The sequence below is a fragment of the Myxocyprinus asiaticus genome, chromosome 38 (assembly GCF_019703515.2).
Source record: "Myxocyprinus asiaticus isolate MX2 ecotype Aquarium Trade chromosome 38, UBuf_Myxa_2, whole genome shotgun sequence".
In the NCBI taxonomy this organism is placed as follows: Eukaryota; Metazoa; Chordata; class Actinopteri; order Cypriniformes; family Catostomidae; genus Myxocyprinus; species Myxocyprinus asiaticus.
The window spans coordinates 2236565-2259027 of record NC_059381.1 but is presented as its reverse complement, the minus strand read 5'-3'; the positions used below and the strand labels follow the sequence as shown (position 1 = coordinate 2259027).

General features: G+C 38.4%; 1 protein-coding gene across 3 annotated transcripts in view; it reads left to right on the top strand.

Annotated features, from left to right (window-relative positions):
- Nucleotides 1-22463, top strand: part of LOC127429231 (WD repeat-containing protein 7-like) — a 157041-nt gene that overhangs the window by 25887 nt on the left and 108691 nt on the right. For all 3 annotated transcript variants that reach the window (XM_051678125.1, XM_051678124.1, XM_051678123.1), the window contains 4 exons: nt 702-897; nt 3519-3733; nt 11868-12101; nt 15386-15882. In XM_051678125.1, coding sequence (XP_051534085.1) covers nt 702-897; nt 3519-3733; nt 11868-12101; nt 15386-15882 — 1142 coding nt within the window. The remainder of the gene's footprint in view (nt 1-701; nt 898-3518; nt 3734-11867; nt 12102-15385; nt 15883-22463) is intronic.

Genomic DNA, 22463 nt, shown 5'->3' with positions numbered 1-22463 from the left:
ACTTCAGAACATCACCTGTCAACACACACACACATGCACAAGCTCTTCCTTCTCTACTTCTCTACTAAAGTTTTATGCAGTGTAAGACAGCAACAGAATTTCTAATCCCTCAAGTTTCATCTTGGTGACCAATTAGACAGAAACTTTTAATGCTAAATGTCAGGCAAAGAGGCTACGAAAGCCTACGAAACGTAATGAAAAGAACAGACTTTGCTGTTGTCATGGAAACAGTTCGAGTCTCCCCGTAAGTCATGGTTGACCTTTGTTGCGGGATTCGGTGTGTAACACAAGCGGCGAGTGACCTTAAGTGCAGCACTCTGCTCTGTTTTTTAATTTGATTCTCACTGATATCATTTCCAATTTCATTGTTGGCAGGTTTCGACTCCCTCTTGACTTTTCGGTTGTTATTTAGTTCGCGTAGACGGCGTTGTTGGCATTTTATGAGTCGCTGACAGCAGCTGTTTTATTCAGAATGAATGAAGCGAGGCAGAATCGATTTAGAGAGGGAATGATATCAGATATATCTTTGATTTTAAACAGTCATGATATCTGACAAAATGAATGTTATGTTTGAACAATGGTTAGTATGGAAATTACCTGTCTTTTTTGTTAAAGGGATTGCTTCTAAAAATGAAAAATCTGTCATTGATGTTCATGAAAGTGAAATGATCTTTTCTCATTCTCTGTGTGTGTGTCTGTAGACGCGTGTGCAGCATTGTGTGTGTTCTGTGGCCAGCGATCACTCCGTGGGTCTGTTGAGTCTGAGAGAGAGGAAGTGCATCATGTTGGCCTCAAGGCATCTGTTCCCCATCCAGGTGATCAAATGGAGGCCGTGTGATGATTATTTGGTGGTCGGATGTTCAGACGGATCCGTCTACGTGTGGCAGATGGACACAGGTGAGCCTGGGGTCAGGGTTTAGAGGTTGGGGGTCAGAAATCTTTTGTACTTTTGACTATGGTCATAGAGTCTAATCCCACTTAGACCAAAGGAAACCCAGTGTTAGGGAGTAAATAACTAAAAGTAACGACACTACTAACGTAACAACATTTGTCAGTGTGACAATATTTCAGCTGTTTTAACGACAGAGTTTCTTTTCCAGTAACAAGCTACTTTTTCCAACAAGTGTTGGTGTAGTGTAACAAAATGCTATTTTTTGTTACATTGTACTGCGTACAAGCTTTACAGCTGAGCAGACTGATATAAAAGTCAAACACTATCACCTCAAATGTCCGTGTGTCTCTCATTAAAGCATTGGGAAGTCTGATTCATTTGATTGAATCAGTTTGTTCGTACAGTTAATTTAAATGCAGGGGTTTTCAAAATGGGGTCCAGGGACCAACAGCATATATATATATATGAGCCAAAAGATTATGACCACCTGCCTAAAATGCTTTTGGGCACACGCAGACCTGCCGAGGTATGGACTCTACAAGACCCCTGAAGGTGTCCTGTTGTATCTGGCACCAAGACATTAGCAGCAGATCCTTTAAGTCCTGTAAGTTGCGAGATGGAGCTGCCGTGGATCGGACTTGTTGGTCCAGCACATCCCACAGATGCTCAATCGGATCGAATTCATCATGTTCCTCAAACCATTCCTGAACAATGTGTGCAGTGTGGCAGGGTGCATTATCCTGCTGAAAGAGGCCTTTGCCATCGGGAACACCATTGCCATGAAGGGGTGTACCTGGTCTGCAACAATGTTTAGGTAAGGTGGTACGTGTCAAATTGACATCCACATGAATGGCCGGACCCAGGGTTTCCCAGCAGAACATTTCCCAGAGCATCACACTCCCTCCGCCGGCTTGTCGTCTTCCCAGAGTGCATCCCGGTGCCATCACTTCACCAGGTAAACGGTGCACACGTACACGGCCGTCCACATGATGTAAAAGAAAAGAAGACTCATCAGACCAGATGACCTTCTTCCACTGCTCCAATGTCCAGTTCTGATGCTCGGGTGCCCTTTGTAGGTGCTTTTAACAGTGAACAGGGGTCATCATGGGCACTCTGACCAGTCTGCGTCTACACAGCCCCATACGCAGCAGGGTGTGATGCACTATGTGTTGTGACACATTCCTCCCATAACCATCATTAAAATTTTCTGTGACTTGTGCCACAATAGACCTTCTGTCAGTTCGGACCAGATGGGATAGCCTTCATTGCCCTCATGCATCGATGAGCCTTGGGCACCTGACACCCTGTCACCGGTTTGTGGTTTGTCCCTCCTCGGACCACTGTCGGTAGGTACTCACCACTGCTGACCAGGAGCACCCCACAAGCCTTGTCGTTTCAGAGATGCTCTGACCCAGTCGTCTGGCCATAACAATTTGGACCTTGTCAAAGTTGCTCAGGTCTTTACTCCTGCCCATTTCTCCTGCATTCAACACTTTGACTACAAGAACTGATTGTTCGCTTATCATCTAATCTACACAGACCTTGACATGTGGCCTTGTTAGGAGATGATCAATGTATTTGCTTCACCTGTGAGTGCTCATAATGTTTTGGCTCATCAGTGTATACATACATACCGGTATTGTACATAGAGAATTTTTTAATCAACACTATTGTTCTTAGCTTGCTCAGTGGTTGAATAGCACAATTTCCTGTAAAACTGCTTTAGAACAATGATTACTGCAAAAATGCTATACAAATATTCATATGTAAATATAATATATATATATATATATATATATATATATATATATATATATATATATATAAAAATTCTCTAATATTGGGTAGAAAAAAATAAAAGCGAATTATTTAATATCAGAAACAAAATTGTAACTATTATTATTATTATCAGTATTTTTCCTTGGAGAGTAAAAATGGGTCAGTGTAAATAAAAATGTATACTGTAGCTGCCTTTATAGTTTAGGAAAGGGGTCCCTCGCAAGGGAAACATCATTATTGGGGGTTTGGCATTAAACAGTTTGAAAACCCCTGATTTAAATGAAACGGTTCAAAAATCTACTCACCAATTAATTTCCTTGTGCATCCCTGTACGATAATTTAACAATGTTACATTTAGTAAACTACTGCTGTTCATTACTATGTTTTCAGCTGTGTTGAATTTTTGTCTAAAAGTTTTTAAACAAGATACATTTAAACAAGCAAAATGATGTAAGATGTTTTGTCTTGATTGAAAAGCAAATGGAACAAAGTTTAGTGGGATTAATGCTTAAAACAAGAAAAAATTATTTGCTAAAGGTGTCCTGTTAGAGGACATGACTGAGACACTTAAGGTCTCTCTCTCTCTCTTTCTCTCTTTCTCTGTCTCTCTTTCCTGCTGCATTACACACGAGTGTTTTATTTATCCCCTTACAGCCGTGTATTATAAGAGCTGAGTAGAACAGGAAACACACACACAGTGTAATGAGTGTAATGGGTTTATCTGGTGTTCAGGCTGTGCCAGGTGGGACAATTTTGATTGATGGATAGTTAGACAGATAGATAGACAGACAAGTAGATCTGGACTGTTTCATGTGTGTATTTATATATTTGTTTGCGCATTTATCAGGAGCTCTGGACCGATGTGTGATGGGCATCACTGCAGTGGAGATACTGAACGCGTGTGATGAGGTGGTACCCGCGGCGCTGGACTCTCTCAATCACCCCGCAGTGAATCTGAAACAGGCCATGACCCGCCGCAGTCTCGCCGCGCTCAAGAACATGGCACAACACAAACTCCAGACGCTCGCCACCAACCTGCTCGCGGCCGACAACGCTGACAAGGTGAGAACAGTGTGTGTTTTAGAGGGTGTGTACACTGGATGCATTCAAACACTTGAGACACGTTTGTCACCAGTTATCAAAGTTATTAATAAGAAATAAAACACTGTAGCAATCAAATGTTACAGTAAACACTCAAGGTGCTTGCTCCACCCCCAGCTTCTTTTGATTGGTTTAATGAAGCATAATACTTAGTTTGTTCAAATCAATAATGCCAGCTATGAGCAATGGTAATAGTGATGCTCGCCAGAGAGTGTGTGTGTGTGTGTGTGTGTGTGTGTGTGTGTGTGTGTGTGCGTGTGCGCGTGTGCGTGTGTGTGTGTATGTGTCAGAATCGTCTTATACACACAGTTCCTCATCTATTGTGAGATACTGATGGTCAAATGACAGAGTAGTCTGAAGGAGATCTGTCATTATTGTTCATTCGCTGAGCGTCTATTGGACACAAACACACCCATCTGAGGTAATGATACATAACCACCAGCAATCACACTCCCCGACTATAGACCTGTCTCTGTCTCTCTCTCTCTCTCTCTCTCTCTCTCTCTCTCTCTCTCTCTCATTCTGTTCCAAAACTAGTAAGCTGCCTCTGTAGGCAGCATTTAAAGGCATCATGTTTGTGCTCCCTATGCAGAATGTGGTCAGCGGGGTTATGCTGCCTTCAAAGATACCTCGTTTTGGCCAAATTCGAAACAAAATTGCACTGTTCATATTATTGCAATCAATAAAAATATCAAACTGATCAAATAACCATGTGTCATATGTTGTTGGAAAGCTCTCAAGTGTAGAATACAACCAGTCCATTTGTTTTACTCATAGACAAAAATATAGCGAGCAATAGCCAAGTATGTTTTTGACAGTTATGTTGATGTTGATCATATGCCGAGTTTTCGCTTGTAACTTTACGAAAAATAAACAGAACACAAAATATCATACCATTATTTAGAGGAGGTGATTATCTTTCAAACGAGCCCACACACAAGATAATCTGATGCATAGATCATTAGATAAACCACATGAAGCACAATGTTATATATGGCCACCAGGAGATGGCGCCAAATATATGACACAGACTCAATGATGACTCAAATGGCACAGAATGAAACTCATTCTGTAAAATCTCATTAGTAAAATCATGTCTGCATGCTATACAAACCTTTAGTCATTGTTGTGTTTGCATGTGTAATGATGTTCAATTATGTTCAATTATTATGTTTTATTTGTTTGGAGAAGCTTTTGGACTCTATGATAAATTATATTTGTAATGTTATAACATTCGATTGCTTTGTCGTATCAACACCACATTTTTCTCAGATAAAGTTGACATGATTGGGAACAAAACAAAAGCAGTTTTTCGGAGCTGCCTTATTTACACCCAGAGATATATAATGTCAAATTAGAAAAAATAGTACATTTTTGGCTTAAAAGCTAAATGAGTTATAAGCGTTTAATTTTGGGGATGCCACTGAAACAGGGAATCTTTAAAAACACCTTCAGACCTTAAAGGGTTAAAGTAATTTTACAGGTTGTTTTACTCAATATTTGTTAATGCTATGCATTTTTATGCTTATTTAAGTTTTGTGTCATTAGCTAAGAAACAACAACTCTGTCATAATGTCTAAATTGTCCTGTGTGCTTCATGTCAGCGTTCCTTAGCTAAAATATTTTGTTAAAATGAACACTTATGTCTCTGTTTAGCTTTTTTTGTGGTGTTTTTATACATATAAAAAGTGTCCTTGTGCTGTGTGGCATTTTTGACATTGTTAAATTGTTTGTGAGTGAAAGTGTGTTTGTTTTACCCTTGTGTGTGTATGTGTGTGTGTATTGATTTAATAATGGCCAGCTGTTTTGTTTCTGTAGTTTGTGTGTTTGTAAACATTTTTTTTTCATTGACACACTCGTCTGCTAGCGTTGATTTTAATGCACACTTGTAAACACACACTTTTCTCACTCTGTTTACTAATACTGCAGTGAGCTATTGTGTCAGATTGCGTTAGATTAATTCTGAATGGCTTTCAAAAGTGTATTTTTTAAACATATAAGCAAATGCATCTGTGAGAGTTCGGAAACACATTCATTTAACTGTCTGTCTTGAAATGTCACAGCTGTACAGTGTTATTGGGTAAATCTCACCAAGACCAAACTCAAAGGAAAAAAATAATATATTTTGCATAATGAAAATGAAGCCTATTTTTGAGGACCATTGTAATGTTTTGCATTGTTTGCATTAACCACAACTTAAATACTAAATAGTTTGGATAGTATGTAAATTGGAAAATGCTATCAGAAAGAGAAAACAAGTGCGTCTCTCTCTGTTTAACAGCAGAAGTATAAAATCTCCTCTAGAGGGCAGTGTGCTTTCATGAGCAGACAATTACACACAGGCACTTAGAAATACTGGATGACTTTGTTTGTGTGATTACATGATGCCATCATCGTTTTTTTCAGTGAAAGTCTGCAATACCCTTTAATAGAAATGCTTCACAAGCATATTCATTTTTCAAGTTCTAGGCTTCACAAGGTACTACACGTCCTGTATATGTGTGTTATTTTGAAGCCCTAAATTCGTCTAATGCACTCTGCAGTAATATTCAGATTGAAAGAATTGTTGAAAGCATCATATGATGACTGCTGAAATCTAAGGCATGTGTCTTTAGTCCTGCAGAATGTGTCTGAGAAAGCTGATCTGAGATCAGGTGTCCTGTAATGAATCTCATCTCATCTGATGTGTTAAAAATAGTCCAGAGTGATGCTGGGACAGAGCGCTCTTAGTCCTAATGAATGCAGTGTGTGTTTCTAGTGTTGGAAACACTGTCTGAGCAGAAGTGAAACAGAGCTAAAGGAGAGAAGGAAATATACACACACACACACACACACACACACACACACACACACACACACACACACACAGGTGACTATCATTTAAGTGCCCATTCTTGAACACTCAACAGTGTCAATCAGACAGACAGAAATGTGCCACTGAGACCCACAGCAGTGAATTCTGAGGGTCAAAAATTGACATATTGTATTCTGTTGGGTTCTGTTCTGTTTGGTACATTCTGTTCTGTCTATTGTGTTTTGTTCTGTTCCGTTCTGTCTATTCAGTACTGTTGTGTTCTATTTGATCTATTCTGTTCTGTCTATTTTATTCTCTTCTGTTCTATTTTGTTTGGTTGTGATCTGTTGTATTTGATCTGTTCTTTTTTGTTTCTATTCTGTTCTATTTTCTTCTGTTCAGTCTATTAAGTTCTGCCTATTCTGTTCTGTGATTCTGATTTGTGTTCTGTTCTATTTAGTTCTATTATTATTCTATTCTATTATATACTGTTCTGTCTACTCTGTTCTATTCTATTCTAGTCTGTTCTGTACTGCTTTGTTCTGTTCTGTCTATTTAGTTCTGTCTGTTCTGTACTGTTCTGTTTGATCTATTTTATTCTATTTTATCCCATTCTTTTCTATTTTGTTTGGTTGTGTTCTGTCTGTTTAGTTCTGTCTGTTTTGTTCTGTCTATTGTGTTCTGTTCCGTTCTGTCTGTTTTGTTCTGTCTATTGTGTTCTGTTCTGTTCTATTTAGTTCTGTCTGTTTTGTTCTGTCTATTGTGTTCTGTTCTGTTCTGTCTATTTAGTTCTGTCTATTTAGTTCTGTCTGTTTTGTTCTGTCTATTGTGTTCTTTTCTGTTTTGTTCTGTCTATTGTGTTCTTTTCTGTTCTGTTCTGTTCTATTTAGTTCTGTCTGTTTTGTTCTGTCTATTGTGTTCTGTTCTGTCTATTTAGTTCTGTTCTGTTCCATTCTGTCTATTTAGTTCTGTCTATTTAGTCCTGTCTGTTTTGTTCTGTCTATTGTGTTCTGTTCTGTTCTGTTCTGTCTATTGTGTTCTTTTCTGTTTTGTTCTGTCTATTTAGTCCTGTCTGTTTTGTTCTGTCTATTGTGTTCTGTTCTGTTCTGTTCTGTCTATTTAGTCTTGTCTGTTTTGTTCTGTCTATTGTGTTCTGTTCTGTTCCGTTCTGTCTATTTAGGCCTGTATGTTTTGTTCTGTCTATTGTGTTCTGTTCTGTTCTGTCTATTTAGTTCTGTCTGTTTTATTCTGTCTATTGTGTTCTGTTCTGTTCTGTCTATTTAGTCCTGTCTGTTTTGTTCTGTCTATTGTGTTCTGTTCTGTCTATTGTGTTCTGTTCTGTTCCATTCTGTCTATTTAGGCCTGTCTGTTTTGTTCTGTCTATTGTGTTCTGTTCTGTTCTGTCTATTTAGTCCTGTCTGTTCTGTTCTGTCTATTTAGTTCTGTCTGTTTTGTTCTGTCTATTGTGTTCTGTTCTGTTCTGTTCTGTCTATTGTGTTCTTTTCTGTTTTGTTCTGTCTATTTAGTCCTGTCTGTTTTGTTCTGTCTATTGTGTTCTGTTCTGTTCCATTCTGTCTATTAAGTCCTGTCTGTTTTGTTCTGTCTATTGTGTTCTGTTCTGTTCTGTCTATTGTGTTCTGTTCTGTTCTGTCTATTGTGTTCTGTTCTGTTCTGTCTATTTAGTTCTGTCTGTTTTGTTGTGTCTATTGTGTTCTGTTCTGTTCTGTCTATTTAGTCCTGTCTGTTTTGTTCTGTCTATTGTGTTCTGTTCTGTCTATTGTGTTCTGTTCTGTTCTGTTCCATTCTGTCTATTTAGGCCTGTCTGTTTTGTTCTGTCTGTTGTGTTCTGTTCTGTTCTGTCTATTTAGTCCTGTCTGTTCTGTTCTGTCTATTTAGTTCTGTCTGTTTTGTTCTGTCTATTGTGTTCTGTTCTGTTCCGTTCTGTCTATTTAGGCCTGTCTGTTTTGTTCTGTCTATTGTGTTCTGTTCTGTCTATTGTGTTCTGTTCTGTTCCATTCTGTCTATTAAGTTCTGTCTGTTTTGTTCTGTCTATTGTGTTCTGTTCTGTTCCGTTCTGTCTATTTAGGCCTGTCTGTTTTGTTCTGTCTATTGTGTTCTGTTCTGTCTATTGTGTTCTGTTCTGTTCCATTCTGTCTATTTAGTCCTGTCTGTTCTGTTCTGTCTATTTAGTTCTGTCTGTTTTGTTCTGTCTATTGTGTTCTGTTCTTTTCCGTTCTGTCTATTTAGGCCTATCTGTTTTGTTCTGTCTTTTGTGTTCTGTTCCGTTCTGTCTGTTCTGTTCTGTCTATTGTGTTCTGTTCTGTTCCGTTCTGTCTATTTAGTCCTGTCTGTTTTGTTCTTTCTATTGTGTTCTGTTCTGTTCTGTTCTGTCTATTTAGTTCTGTCTGTTCCGTTCTGTTAATCTGGTACTGTTTTGTTCTTTTCTGTCTGTTCTATTTGATCTGTTCTGTTCTATTTAGTTTGGTTGTGTTCTATTGTATTTGAGCTGTTCTTTTCTTTTGTTTCTATTCTATTTGTTTCTATTCTGTTCAGTCTGTTTAGCTCTGCCTATTCTGTTTTGTGTTCTGTTCTATTTAGTCTATTCTGTTCTTTTCTGTCTTCTGTACTGTTTTGTTCTATTCTGTTCTATTATTACTCTATTCTATTATATGCTGTTTTGTCTACTCTGTTCTATTCCTATTCTATTCTTTTCTGTCTATTTAGTCTGTTTTGCACTATCTAATTAGTTCTGTCTGTTCTGTTCTGACTGTTCTATTCTGTTCTGTTCTATTTGATCTGTTCTGTTCTATCTATTTTGCTCTGTCTATTTTATTCAGTTCTGGTCTATTTTGTTTGTTTGTGTTCTGTTGTATTTGATCTGTTCTGTGATTCAGAGTTTTGTTCTATTCTGTTAAAGGAATAGTTCACCCAAAAATGAAAATCCTCTCATTATTCACTTACCCTGATTCCATCCCAGATGTGTATGACTGTCTTTCTTCAGCAGAACACAAATGAAGATTTTTAGAAGAAGATAGAGCTCTGTCAGGTCCTTATAATAGAAGTACACGGGTGCCAGCACTTTGATGGACCAAAAGGCAGCATAAAAGTAAACCACATGACTCCAATCGATCAATGAATGTCTTCTGCAGCGAATCGATACGTTTGTGTAAAAAATAAATCGATAATTAAAATGTTATTAACTTTTAAAAAGCGCGTCCTGCCAGCAGCTGATGCGAAGCGTGATGTAAGCGCCGGTTATTTACAAATGAAGAGCGTCACGCGAAAGTTCGGTCATTTCAAACAGCGTCAGAGACCTGGATGGAAGCGCCGATTTAAAGTTAAAAATGTTTTAATCATCGACTTGTTTCTTACATAAACCTATCGATTCGCTTCAGAAGACATTCATTGATCGACTGGAGTCGTGTGGATTACTTTTATGCTGCCTAAACGTCAGAGTGCTGGCACCCATGTGGACCTGTCAGAGCTCTATCTTCATTTGTGTCAAACACATCAGGGTAAGTGAATTACGAGAGAATTTATAATTTTGGGTGAACTATTCCTTTAAGTCTATTCTGTTCTTTTCTGGTCTTCTGTACTGTTTTGTTCTCTTCCATTCTGTTCTATTATTATTCTATTTTATTGTATACTGTTCTGTCTTCTCTGTTCTATTCCTTTTCTATTCTATTCTAGTCTGTTCTGTACTGTTCTGTTCTGTTCTATTCCATTCTAATCTATTCTATTATTTTCTGTCTATTCTAATCTATTCTGTTCGGTCTATTTAGTTCTGTCTATTCTGTTCTGTTTACTGTATTCTCTCTGTTGTGTCCTTTATTCTATTTACTATTACTATTGCTCATAATTCGGTCTATTCTGATTTGATAAAGCCTCTAACCATAAGTATTAAACGTTCAGCATGTAAGTGGTCCAGCAGTGTTTGTGCGCCAGACATGAATGATACCTCAAATCATGTGGCTTGTTTTGGAGAGGTATGATATTACTTTACAACTTGATCAAACTTTCAATTTATTTTTTTGAAGGAGGGTCCCAAGCCATGTCTAGAGACAGTGGTCACTACACTTTGTACCGTGTCTGAGATTGCACGCACAGTGCCCTTAATTGGTTTATTTAACCTTTGCATCATTAATGCCTGTATTTATCTTTTGATTCTTATTTTGTTATTAAACCCTATTTTCAAACTTCACACTTCAACAAAAGTCAGATAAATGTTGGTTAGAAAGTGAATCGCTGGATTGATGTGCATCTAAAACGGACCAGTCGTAAACATCCTCTCTGATGTTTCTTATGGATCGCAGGTGCTTTGGTCATCAAATCAACATTGAATAACAATTAGCAAGCTCGCTATTTAATACGAGCCCGACTGAAAGCAGATGAGTTGAAATGAATGCTGGAGGCTTAATGACCATTAGAGATGATTACACACATCATCAAATAAAAACATTATCTCGAGGAACTTTTGAAGAATGGCTTTGAAGAGCACTTTGTAATTAGTGCTGTTATAATGAGCTGCATTTTAAGCTTGATAAAAAGCATCTGCTAAATGACAACAATGAGAAAAAAAAAAGTACGTTGCCAAATTCAATAGAATGACTTTGAGTGAATCTCAAGTGTCTTTGCGTGTGTGAATCTAACGCAAACATGCCAAGAACAGGTCCAGATCATATTTCACCCCAAAATCAGAAGAAAGAAATTAGAAATTATATTTTGTGGAAAAAATTAAATATGCTTGTTTTTAGGACCATGAGATTTTTTTTTGCATTGTGTATAGTATTAAATATTTTTTATGCAAGATATAACTTCTTTTCCTATGTTTTTGGGGTGAAATATGAACTGCCCATGTCTTTACTTTCCCTTAAACTTTGTCACTTTCTCTTGTTTTACATTTACAGTTCTGGCCTTTTCTTTCTCATCATAGACAGTTTAACAACTGCTGGAGCAAAATCATTGACCAGAACTCTTTGTTGTTTCAACATCTCCAGTAAAGATTGTTTCAAACACATTTTTCTTGCAGTCTCTTGTAAAGTTGTTCATTTTAAGACTAGGTTTGCTTTGGATCGATGACTGTACACGATGTTGTTATATCACATTTCAAATACTAACTCAAAATCTCTGTGCCTGTTTTACAGATGGTTTAAATTAATGTTTAATCTTTCTTTGTTTTAAGTCAACATTGAACCCTTTTACTTGTTAAATGCATTTTTCTGGTCTTATTTTGCAAGATTCATTATCCTGAATTGCAAATGCTTTTTCTTGTCGACTTTAACTTGTTTTCTCCTCCTGTAGGGAAACCTTCCCAAATACTCGCATAACTCGCTGGTTGTCCAGGCGATGAAGACCAACGTCACGGATCCCGACATGCACGTGTTGTTTTTCGATGTGGAAGCTGTTATCATCCAGTTACTGACGGAAGAAGCTCAGCGCCCAAACCCCACCCTCGTCTCTCCCGAAACACTGCAGAAAGCACCCGGTGGGGCGGATAAAGGCGGATCCTTCCTGGCCAATAAGATCTTCAAACAGGTCAGAGAAAAGGGGTGGAGTTTAAATCTTTAAGCCTGCTGTCGGGCCTGCTAGAAAAAGAAAAATCAATACGGTATATTAATAACTACAGTCTTGACCAATACAAAATAGGTATCATTTAAAAGCTTAAAAGCTCTAGTTTCCAATGCATGTAGTCATTATCACCAAAACTGAACAAGTGCTTTGAAACTTGCAGACAAATCAGAAGTGTTCTGTTTTGGTAATGTATAAAAAGAAATTGCACTGTACATATTGTTGCAATCAGTAAATACATCAAATTGATCAAATAGCCATGTGTCATATGTTGTTGGAAAGCTCTCGAAGGGTCTTTGTGTTACTCACAGACAAAAATATTGTGAGTAATAGCTAAGTATATATCTTTGACAATTATGTTGGTGTTGCTTATATGCAGCGTTTTCACTTATAACTTCACAAAAAATAAACGGAACATAAAAATCACATACCATTAGAGGAGGTGATTATCTTTCAAACGAGCCACAAGGTAATGGGATGCATAGATCATTAGATAATCCACATGAAGCACAGTGTTGCATATGGCCACCAGGAGATGGCGCCAAATACAAGACACAGACTCAATGATGACTCAAATGACACAGAATGAAACTCATTCTGTGAAATCTCATTACTAAAATCATGTCTGCATGCTATACAAACCTTTAGTCATTGTTGTGTTTGCATGTGTAATTAGTTCTTATGTTCAATTATTATGTTTTATTTGTTTGGAAATATTTTTGGACACATGGAGACGTTTTTGGACCCCATAATAAAAATTTTTATTGCTTTGTCGTATCAACACAAAATTGATCTCGGATACAGTTGACATGATTGGAAACAAAACAAAAGCAGTTTTTCAGAGCCACCTTATTTACACCCAGAGATATAAAATGTCAAATAAGAAAAATAAGAAAGAAAAGTAACATTTTTGGCTTAAGTTTTTGTATTATTTTTCTGAATTGTCTTAGGCTGAGAGTCTTTTAATATATCATAATCTATATTATTAAAAAATTTGAAGTTTTCTTTAAACTCATACCAAACACTTGACCCTCCTTGTTTCTTTAAAAACACCCTAAAGGGTTAAGAGAAAGGGGAGGAGACTGATTTGCATTGTGGGTAGAAATGAATATATAGCATTATTGGTAAATTAGGACTGACAATTAGGGCTGAAACGATTAGTCGATGTTATCGTCCCTCGCACGTATTGAATCATAATATACTGTATGTGTCATGGTGTGTGTCTTATCGTGAAGGTAATCAGCGATACTAAGAAGAGAGACTTTGTTTTTCGTGAGTTAAAAATGGATCGAAGTAAACAGAAAGTTGAGAGAGTCTTAGCCCATATACACTGCAACAAAATAGTCTTTTTTGGCTTGTTTTCCAAAATAATATCTAAAACTCCTTTAAAACAACGTACATTTACTTTAGGAGCTATACTGCAGAAGAATTTTTTTTTAGCAGAGAATGTTGAATGCAATATTTAATATTTAAATTTATTAAAATATCTCAAAATCCTTAAAACAAGATACATTTACCTGAGAAGCAGCATATAAGATATTTAGACTTGCTTTAAGAGAATAGCTCTGAGTATATTTTTTCTTTACTGCACTGGCAGAAGAATGAATAAAAAAAATACTCTTAAATACAAAATAAACTTATATTCAAGATACATTCTCTGAAAACAAGTATAAATATCTCATATGTTGCTTCTCAGGTAAATGTAGCTTGTTTTAAGGATTTAATAGATAATAATATGATTTGTTTTGCAGTGAATTTTTTTACTGAATTTCCCCTTGTTATTCAGTGAATGTCATTTAGAGGTATTTTTAAAAGATGATTTTATCCTCTGTATTGTTAGTAAGCACATTTAATACAACCTTTTAAGTCAAGGCACAAGCTGAATAATCGGTTAAGAGCTACTGAATAATCAGTGCAAAATAATCGGCCGAATAGTCGAATAATCGTTCGAATAATCGTTAGATTAGTTGATTATCAAAATAATCGTTAGTTTACCTGATGTCAATAGAGTGCAACAGTGCCCGCCCACTTTTTCAGCCGTCTGGGTTCTGGACTTTAAAAAAAATCTTACATAAAAGAGTTGTGCACTATTAACCAAACCAACCAGCTCTGAGGTGAATCACAACATCACAAACTTTGTTTTGAGGCGAAAAAGTATTTGAAAATCGGACATAAAGATAAAGGTACAAGGCTGTGTACTTACTGTCTTTCATGAGGGCACAGACTACAATCCCATGAAGCATTGCGAATGATGTCATCGAATAGAAAACTAGGGCATATATAAAACTATTGATTTTAGGTTGTTGATTATAAGTATAGAGACAATATATTTTACTTTTATTGCTAAATAGCCGATATGTACAAATATATAAGTAGTTTAAGGATGAAGAGACACCGACTCGATTACTTCATTCACAGTGCGCATGGGAGCGCGCGGTCGCTCTGAGGCACGTTTTGTGGTTTTCGTTGCCCGCAGTTCTCTGATTGGTGGATCTTTCTCTGATGTACCATGGGTAATGTAGTTGTTTACCATGAATTATGCTATCAAACACGATTTTTAAACAATGAAGTTGAGATAACGCAGATGAATGGCTTCAACGGAAGCATATACCATCGATGAACAACCTCATAGCTCACGGTAGGTCTTAAAAGGTTTATAAGTTATCGTTAAAAATTAATTCGTCTATTGGATAAATGAATGGGATTTTTACGCTCTATAGGTTTAAATAATTTATTGTGATTAATCATCTTTTTTTTTTTTTTTTTTGTAGTTAACACAATTTTAAATAGTTAGTTTTAAATTACAGTTTTTAAATTGTAAAAATGTGTTTTTAAAATTTTGAATTGAATGGAAATTTCTCTCCAAATACCGTAACAGTCAAAATATGATCTTGATTAAAAAAAACAAAAAACCTTTTGCTTTTAATTGAAATTGTTTTTTGTAGACAAATATATTAAGTACAATGCTAAAGTACTAAAAACAAAACTAAATGTGTTTTTTAAATGTGTACGATGCAGTGGAAAGTAAAAGAGAATAAAAAACTGTTGATATGAAGAAATAACATTGATGATAGTGCAAACCTTATAACGGATAAGTCCCATACTTCCATTTGTGTTATTTCATAGTTTTGATGACTTTACTATTATTTAATAATGTGGAAAATGTTAATTATAGAGAATGATTAGGTGTTTCTAAACATGTCCAAATACTGTTTGACTCATGTCACATGACCTTCATCTTATCTGTCCAGGTGAAAGAGACCATTAAAGAGAACATCAAAGAGCACCTGCTGGATGAAGACGAAGATGAGGAAGAGGAGCTGCGTCGTCGCGAGGAGAAGTCAAAGTCTTTGAGTTTGCTGGAGTATAATCTCACCATGGACACGGCCAAACTCTTTATGTCCTGCCTGCACGCCTGGGGCCTGAACGGAGAACTCGACGACGTGTGTTTGAACCGACTGGGCATGCTCAGACCGCACACGCTGATCTCCTTTGGCCTAATCTCTCGGGGCGGTCACATGTCCCTGATGCTGCCCACGTTTAAAGACTCACTGCTCAGGCAGCTGGCGCAGGGATCCGCGGAGGGCTGCAAAATTTCTGTCTCTGAAGTTGTGGGCAAGGGCACTTACGGCATTTCCAGAGCGGTTACCACGCAGCACCTGCTGTCCGTCATCTCGCTAGCTAACACACTGATGGGCATGACCAACGCCACGTTCATCGGAGAGCACATGAAGAAAGCACCAGCCAGGTGAGTTTACACAACACCAACAGACGTGAGAAATCGAACACAGAGTGAATGATTGTAACATTATCACTGTAACTATATTGTAGATACCATAACACAGTACCATAAAACCACAGGACCATTTAAAATGGACTACTGATGTTAAAAAGGTTATTAAAAGTTGAGAAAAAGGAATAGTTCACCCTAAAGTGAAAATTCTGTCATAATTTTCTTGGCCTCATGTTGTTTCAAATCTGCATGACTTTCCTGGCTGAAATTTTTTATTTTGATAATACTTTTTCTGAAGAAAGATCGCCATAAATGCTGATAAAAGCCAAAATATGAAGTGCCATGAATCAATAGTTATGGAGTAATCCATTATTTTATAGGGGGGGGGGGGTCAAAATGACAATTCTCGCCTTTGATTTTGGAGCAAAACTACAAGTCAAAAAAATAACCTAAGAAAGGTGTCAGTATCATAATTTTATTTTCACACAGAGATAGGTAGATCTATTACTAAAATCAGTTGACTTCAACACTGCTTGTTGCATTATATGCCAATGGTGTGAGTTTAAAAATGGGAAAAACAAAAAATATTTTTGTTGTTGTTGTTGTTTTTCCAAAGTTGGAGTGCCTGTAACTCCAAGAAGTATTAAAGATATCTCAATATCCTTTTATATTCTGGTTCTGAACAAACTTTCCTTTTTGTATCTTTATTTTTATGACTCTAAATGGTTAAATGCCAGAGATTTGGGGCTCTAAATGTGGCTCCTTGCATAAATTGATCAATTTTACCCGATTTTAATGGTCGAAAACCAAATGTGGTCACATGGTATGAAGCTAGTTTTTCTTGTCCAACAAAACAAAGGTCACAAGTGCAAATAATGTTGAAACAAAAAATGTACCTTTCTTTATTCACATAAAAACAATAGTCAAAATCTTGATTCTTGAGATTTCAAAAATACAATATTATATCTCTATACTATGAAAGTCAGTGGTGAGGCTTTTATTAGAACAAATATTTGTGATCTCAATTTGCGATCATTTCAACAAAAGCAAATGTTACTACCAAGTTTAGAGGGGGTCTTAGATGGGTCAACCAACCCAGCATCACTGAGCCAAAGAACATAAATATTCCATGAATACAACAGAAACCTATGAGGAAAGAAAACAACCTTCAAACAGCAGGTGAACAGCGGATAGCTCTAGGTTTAGAGGGGCGGAGAAACATAAAAACGTACTGTTTGTATTGTTAACCTATATTTTCTTTTGCGTATCTGTGGGGGCTTTCATTTTCTTGGGCTCCCAGGGGTTGGATGGAGGTTCAGTTGCAGATAGAAAGGCTCAAAATCATAAAGCATCTCATCTAGACCCAGGGGCATCGATAAACACCCATAAACAGTGACGGGTGTTGTTCTGGTCATGATGGCACTGCAGGGTGGAACCGTGTGAAGAGTATCGAGCTCTCGGACAGGGGTCATTGTTTGTTTGTTGATCATTGAGCTTGTCCGCAGGTGAGAGAGTTTAGTGTAACGCACTGCAGGTGAATTGACGGGCGGTTGCCAACAGAGGAAACGTGTCAATACGGTCCGTCAATGTGTTTGTGTATCATGTTTAGATTGAAGGGCAGCGCCACCAATATTTTCTAAGTCAGAGTTTTACCTTGAAATAACTTTCATAAGTCAATATAATGAAAACTTGGAAAAGTTTGGGGTAGCTGCTGATTTGATGTGTGTAATGTGAACATCTAGCTTCTAGTAGTACTTTTACTTCTATTTAAAATCCATTTAAAACGTTATTTGTTTTTCGTGATTTAGTCATATTTCAACCCGGTTTGCATCCGCCGCTCACGTTCTCACGCAAATGGGCAAATTCGTGCTTTTTGTCTGAAACTGAACCAGTGAGTGACACTGTCACAGATAAACTCAAACTATTTTCCCCCACTCACAACAATATTGACAATATGGATGATGGACAGATATAAGTAATATATATATATATATAAATATATATATATATATATATATACACACAGTTGAAGTCAGAAGTTTACATATACCGTAGCCAAATACATTTAAACTCAGTTTTTCATAATTCCTGACATTTAATCGCAGAAAACATTCCCTGTCCTTAGGTCAGTTAGGATCACTACTTTATTTTAAGAATGTGAAATGTCAGAATAATAGTAGAGAGAATGATTTATTTCAGCTTTTATTTCTTTCATAACATTCCCAGTGGGTCAGAAGTTTACATACACTTTGTTAGTATTTGGTAGCATTGCCTTTAAATTGTTTAACTTGGGTCAAATATTTTGGGTATCCTTCCACAAGCTTCTCAAAATAAGTTGCTGGAATTTTGACCCATTCCTCCAGACAGAACTGGTGTAACTGAGTCAGGTTTGTAGGCCTCCTTGCTTGCACATGTTTTTTCAGTTCCAGACTGAGGTCAGGGCTTTGTGATGGCCACTCCAATACCTTGACTTTGTTGTCCTTAAGCTATTTTGCCACAACTTTGGAGGTATGCTTGGGGTCATTGTCCATTTGGAAGACCCATTTGCGACCGAGCTTTAACTTTCTGGCTGATGTCTTGAGATGTTGCTTCAATATATCCACATAATTTTCCTTCCTCATGATGCCATCTATTTTGTGAAGTGCACCAGTCCCTCCTGCAGCAAAGCACCCCCACAACATGATGCTGCCACCCCCATGCTTCAAGGTTGGGATGGTGTTCTTCAGCTTGCAAGCCTCACCCTTTTTCCTCCAAACATAACGATGGTCATTATGGCCAAACAGTTCAATTTTTGTTTCATCAAACCAGAGTACATTTCTTCAAAAAGTAAGATCTTTGTCCCCATGTGCACTTGCAAACTGTATTCTGGCTTTTTTATGGTGGTTTTGGAGCAGTGGCTTCTTCCTTGCTAAGCAGCCTTTCAGGTTATATCGATATAGGACTCGTTTTACTGTGGATATAGATACTTGTCTACCTGTTTCCTCCAGCATCTTCACAAGGTCCTTTGCTGTTGTTCTGGGATTGATTTGCACTTTTTGCACCAAACTACGTTCATCTCTAGGAGACAGAATGCATCTCCTTCCTGAGCAGTATGATGGCTGCGTGTCCCATGGTGTTTATACCTTCAGGCGTTTGGAAATTGCTCCCAAGGGTGAACCAGACTTGTGGAGGTCCACAATTTTGTTTCTGAGGTCTTGGATGATTTCTTTTGATTTTCCCATGATGTCAAGCAAAGAGGCACTGAGTTTGAAGGTAGGCCTTAAAATACATCTACAGGTACACCTCCAATTCAGTTCACCTCTGATCAGAAGCTAATTGTCTAAAGGCTTGACATAATTTTCTGGAATTTTCCAAGCTGCTTAAAGGCACAGTTAACTTTTGGCCCACTGGAATTGTGATATAGTCAATTAAAAGTGAAACAATCTGTGTGTAAACAATTGTTGGTAAAATTACTTGTGTCATGCACAAAGTAGATGTCCTAAACGATTTGCCAAAAGTATAGTTTGCTAATATTAAATCTGTGGAGTGAGTAAAAAATGAGTTTTAATGACTTCAACCTAAGTGTTTGTAAACTTCTGACTTCAACTGTATATATATACTGTAAAGCATTTTTGGTTTCGGTTTCCTATATATATAGGACCCAGCAACAAAATACTGGACCCACTCAGACATTCCTTTCGGTAGCCAGCCGATGAACTGTTCCAGCACCATGAGGTCGATGACAGCTTTGTCGTCGTGATCTTCTGCCAGCAGCCACCTCCGACAGGCATCGTGGAGCTCTTGGGCGAAGGCAAACGGGTGACCGCATTCACCGATGCAGCGTCCGGAAGCGCTGTCAGTGTTGTTCTAGATTACAGCCGACCCGCTGCAAGATGGCTCGTTTTAGGTTTGCGTACTCCATAGCGTTAGTGACCGGAAGTTTGCGAGCTGGGTTTCCCCGGACAGCAAGGGCAGCAAACGGGCTCCCCACTGCATGTTCAACCAGCCCCACGCTTCAGCCGCCTACCTTTGGATCATCTTGTGGCCCCATCTTCACGAGCGTGATGTGGAGCGGGGCTATAGCTGTGGCTGGGATTGCGGCTGGTGTACTCCACTGGGCCATCAAGCTCCGCAATATCTGTCACTCTTCCGCCTGGGCTTGGAGCAGGACCTGGAAACGCTGCTCCTCCGCACGTAAGTCCAGAAGGACCCGATTTTGGGTCTGGTGGATGCTGGCAAGAGTCTTGATGACTTCGGCAAATGGTGAGGACACCATGACGGCACTGCTTCCTCAAAAAATATCCCAGGTTTCGACACGACTGTAACAGGTTCTTTAACTCTCTCTGAAATTAGGAAGCACAAATTCCACCTTCTATCATCTTTTTATTGTGCAAGTCACCTTTCAGTGTCACAGCAATCTTTACACACACACAGCAAGCATGTGTCACTCTCCTTTCTCTGTGGCTCTCATCTTCCCTTTCATCTTCCCCTCTATCACCTCTCACTGCAACACAGAACAGCTGTTAGTAAATTACCCACTGGTGTAACTCCTTACTGCTCTCCTCTCCCAATCTCGCTCTCCATTCACAAATCAGCCCCCACCTCCACACTACTGTAGCACAAATTGCTGAAAAACTTAATGCTGGCCATGATAGAAAGGTGTCAGAACACACAGTGCATCACAGGTTGCTGCGTATGGGGCTGCGTAACCACAGACCAGTCAGAGTGCCCATGCTGACCCCTGACCACCGGCGAAACGTCTACAATGGGCACGTGAGCGTCAGAACTGGACCATGGAGCAATGGAAGAAGGTGGTCTGGTCTGATGAATCATGTTTTCTTTTAGATCATGTGGACGGCTGGGTACGTGTGCACCGTTTATCTGGGGAAGTGATGGCAACAGGATGCACTATGGGAAGAAGGCAGGCCGGTGGAGGCAGTGTGATGCTCTGGGCGATGTTCTGCTGGGAAACCTTGGGTCCTGGCATTCATGTGGATGTTACTTTGACCCGTACCACCTACCTAAAGATTGTTGCAGACCACGTACATCCCTTCATGGCAACAGTATTCCCTGATGGCAGTGACCTCTTTCAGCAGGATAATGCACCCTGCCACACTGCAAAAATTGTTCAGGAATGGTTTGAGGAGCATGACAAAGAGTTCAAGGTGTTGACTTGGCCTCCAAATTCCCCAGATCTCAATCCAATTGAGCATCTATGGGATGTGCTGGGCCAACAAGTCTGAGCCATGGAGGCCCCACCACACAACTTACAGGACTTAAAGGATCTGCTGCTAACATCTTGGTGCCAGATACCACAGGACACCATAAGAGGTCTTGTGGAGTCCATGTCTCGACGGGCCAGAGCTGTTTTGGTGGCACGAGGGGTACCTACACAATATTAGGCAGGTGGTTTTAGTGTTGTGGCTGATTGGTGTATATTGCATTGTGATATTTTCATGACAATTAAGCCCATTTCCTTTACTGTAGGAAAGTAAATTTCTCTTCACTTTTGTTTGTTTTTTTTGTATTATTTTCAGGTTAAAATGATAACAATCAGCATAAATGAAAGGCATTACAACATACTATCATGTACAAACATTACAATTTAAATAATATATCGTATTTTTTTTTTCTAATTGCCTAATTGTCACAAATAATCTTAAGAGTATGCAAAATGGGGGGCCTGGGTAGCTCAGTGGTAAAAGACGCTGGCTACCACCCCTGGAGTTCGCTAGTTCGAATCCCAGGGCGTGCTGGGAGACTCCAGCCAGGTCTCCTAAGCAACCAAATTGGCCCGGTTGCTAGGGAGGGTAGAGTCACATGGGGTAACCTTCTCGTGGTCGCTATAATGTGGTTCATTCTCGATGGGGCGCGTGGTGAGTTGAGCGCGGATGCCGCGGTGGATGGCGTGAAGCCTCCACATGCGCTATGTCTCCGTGGCAACGCACTCAACAAGCCACGTGATAAGATGCACAGATTGATGGTCTCAGATACGGAGGCAACTGGGATTCATCCTCCGCCACCCAAATTGAGGCGAATCACTACGCCACCACGAGGACTTAAAAATAAAATAAAAAAGCGCATTGGGAATTTGGCATTCCAAATTGGGTGAAAAAGGGAAAAAAAAAAAAAAAGTGTGCAAAAAGCCTCATTTGCTTAATTCTAAATATACTTCCTTAATTCTTTCTTTTGATTTTGTGAAAAATGACCTGGATACTGTATGTTCTTGACAAGTTTTGTGACTTCAGTTACATACTTTCATTTCAAACACTCAAATTCTCTAAAACTATTTTGTGCTTACTTGTTTCTTTTCAAGAAAGTTCTCATGTTTCCCATGTAAACTATGCCTGTGTGATACCAAACCCAGAGAACAGGCCTTCTATTGGAAAAGTATGTCATTGAAAAGTAAATTTCTCCTAAAGATGGCATACACAGACAGACAGATATTAAAACATCACACAATCTTTCATGCTCTGAGCAACATTTCCACCAGATTTTTATGAGGCAATTTCACATTTATGGTCTTATCTTAGATTTGTTTTCTAAACTCTTTGGAGGGCAGAGTCACGCAGTGGAAAGTTAAAATGGACATCTGTGGTCCGCAGAAAATTGTATTT